At 57.6% G+C, this 2,462-nt stretch overlaps 1 protein-coding gene across 1 annotated transcript; it reads right to left on the bottom strand.

Moving 5' to 3' along the window:
• Positions 1-544: 544 nt before the first annotated feature.
• On the bottom strand, positions 545-1,639 carry CXCR5 (chemokine (C-X-C motif) receptor 5; the record flags this gene model as incomplete). The annotated part of the gene is made up of 1 exon (XM_010139009.1): positions 545-1,639. A coding segment is annotated over one exon (1,095 nt), but the record flags the coding sequence as incomplete, so codon positions are not given.
• Positions 1,640-2,462: the final 823 nt, after the last annotated feature.

Here is a 2,462-nt window from a genome sequence, read left to right as displayed (position 1 = left end):
CATGTGCCCCCGCTGCCGGAGCGAGCTCTGCAGCCCCGGGTGGTCCCACCTGCATCTCTTGTTCCCAATCCTGTGGCCAGTGACTCCTGCTTCTTCCTTCGGCCATGCCTCTACCACCCTGAAATGGAAACCTGCTTAGCTTATGTCCTTGGTCCTCGCTCGCTGACACGGCTCCATATTTACTAGGCTGCAGGTTTGACCTTGCCCTGGCACCCCGGTCTCATGCCTGGTTCCGTGTGCGGGGCGCCTGCGGTTAGTTTTTTGAGGGAGAGGTGGAAATATCAAGTTCAACCCGCCGGAGCGGCCGTTGGAGAGCCTGTATCCGCCAGCGGCTGCCAGGAGGATTTCTACAGGTATGAGAACCGGGAGGAGCCAGGGAAGGGACCTGGTGGGATTGGGAAGTTTGGTGGCTGTCGGGCCTCAGTTTTCTGAGGAGTGAGGACAGTGGTGGGGGCACCTGTGAAACTTGGGACTGAGGCCACAGCACATGCTGCTGGGAAGGCAAGCCCCAGGCCGGCTCTGCCCTGCAGGCAGCCTTTCCCAGCTAGAAAGTGGAGATGGAGGTGGTGTTGTCAGACTCGATCCCGCTGCCCTTCCTCGTCACCTCCAGGATCTCCTGCAGGGTCTCCTGGCTTATGCAGCCAAGCTCGTGCAGGATCCGGAAGAAATCGTTACGGAACTTGACTCCAATGAAGGCGTAGATGATGGGGTTGAGACAGCAGTGCGTGAAGCCAATGGCCTCTGTCACCATGATGGCCATGTCCAGCTGGTCTTCCAGGAGGCAGTTCTTGGTGAAGGCTTCTAGCTTGGTAAGTGTGTTCAGAAAGATGACGATGTGGTATGGGCTCCAGCAGAGCAGGAAGACGCCTGTGACCAGGATGGCCACGCGTACAGCTTTTTGCCGCTGCAGGCGCTGGGACTGACATAGAGCCCGGACGATGGCCGTGTAGCAGTAACACATGACCAGCAAGGGAATGAAGAAGCTCACAGTATGGTAGAGGAAGCGGGTCGCCAGCCAGGCGTTGTTGCCATCGATCCCAACCTCTGGAAAATAGCAAATGCTGCGGTTGCTGTCATCTGTCCAGACTTCCATGAAGATGAGATCGGGTAAGGTCAGGAGCAGCGAGCAGAGCCAGACGGCAGTGCAGGTGAGGTGGATGGAGCGAGCTCTGCGTTTGCGGTAGGTGTGTATTGCATAGACAATGGCCAGGTAGCGGTCCACCGCGATGCACCCCAGCAGCATGCTACTGCAGTAGAAATTGATCTTGTGGACAGCACTAAGGATCTTGCAGAGGAACTTCCCAAATACCCACCCAGCCAGGCTCTCCACCACGCTGAAGGGGAAGGTGAGCAACAGTGCCAGGTTGGCCAGGGTGAGGTGGAAGAGGAAGTTTTCTGTGGTAGTGCGAGATCGCTTGAACCTCTCTAAGATGACCAGGACCAGGGCATTGCCCACAGTCCCCAACACAAACATCAGCAGGTAGATGAGGGGCATGAAGACCTTTCTGAAGGGGTCTCTCTGGTCGCCGACCACAGATGAGGCTGGGTTGAAGCAGAAGTAGCCCTCCAAAGAAGGGGTGGTGTTCTCGGCTTCATAGTAACCGCTCAGCTCCACCTGGCTCTGGGGGACAGAGAGACTCTGGTTACGGAGGGGAGTTCCCAAACACGAGGACCCGGCCCGTCAAGCAGCACCCCCACGTCCCGCAGCCCGCCGCTGTTGGGAGGAGGTGCTGCTCTCTGCAGCGCCGTGACCTGGGCGGCCCCTCTGGTGCCAGGAGGTGCAGCAGCCTCTGGGGAGGTTTGTCCCGATCCCTGAGAGCAAAGGCTGCTCAGTCTGTCACCTCTAACTAGTGAATTTGGGGATGTTCTGGAATCCAGGCATGACCAGTTTCATCTTCTGCTTCTGGCTGATGTACCTGCTAGTGGCTTTTGCTTTCTCACACAGCACAGAACCCTCCTCTACAGCTTTCCTGATTTTTTTCCCCACCCATTTCTGACGCCTATTGTCCCTGTCCTGCCGTCAGGTACCAAGGTGATGGGATGCACCGCACAGCACATCTGTACCTCAGGTTACGTGCACTGATCCCGTCCCCTTCTGCCTCTGCCCTTCAGAGACTGCCAGGGGCAGAGCAAGGCAGGGTGAGATCACTTGGGATCACTTCCCGCCACGCTTGGGATCACTTTCCACGCATTCAGAGAAAGAGGGAGGTTCGAATGTGACTGGAGGGGCACCTCTGAGGTGCCGCGGTGCTACAGGTACAGGAATGGGTGCTGCAGAGAAGTCTCTTCTGTCGGCAAACTCTGCGGTTCTGCAGTAACTGCAGGCAGCAGGAAGGGGAATCCGAAAACACGACTTGGCCCCCGGCCTGATACCTGGTGAGGAAAGTGCGATGGAGCTGCTGCAGGCATGATCCAGCTCAGCTTGCTGCACGTACCGGTGAGCAGCCTGTATTTGGGCTGAG

This window comes from Buceros rhinoceros, unplaced genomic scaffold, assembly GCF_000710305.1.
Source record: "Buceros rhinoceros silvestris isolate BGI_N320 unplaced genomic scaffold, ASM71030v1 scaffold22316, whole genome shotgun sequence".
In the NCBI taxonomy this organism is placed as follows: domain Eukaryota; kingdom Metazoa; phylum Chordata; class Aves; order Bucerotiformes; family Bucerotidae; genus Buceros; species Buceros rhinoceros.
This window is presented reverse-complemented; position numbering and strand designations above follow the sequence as displayed.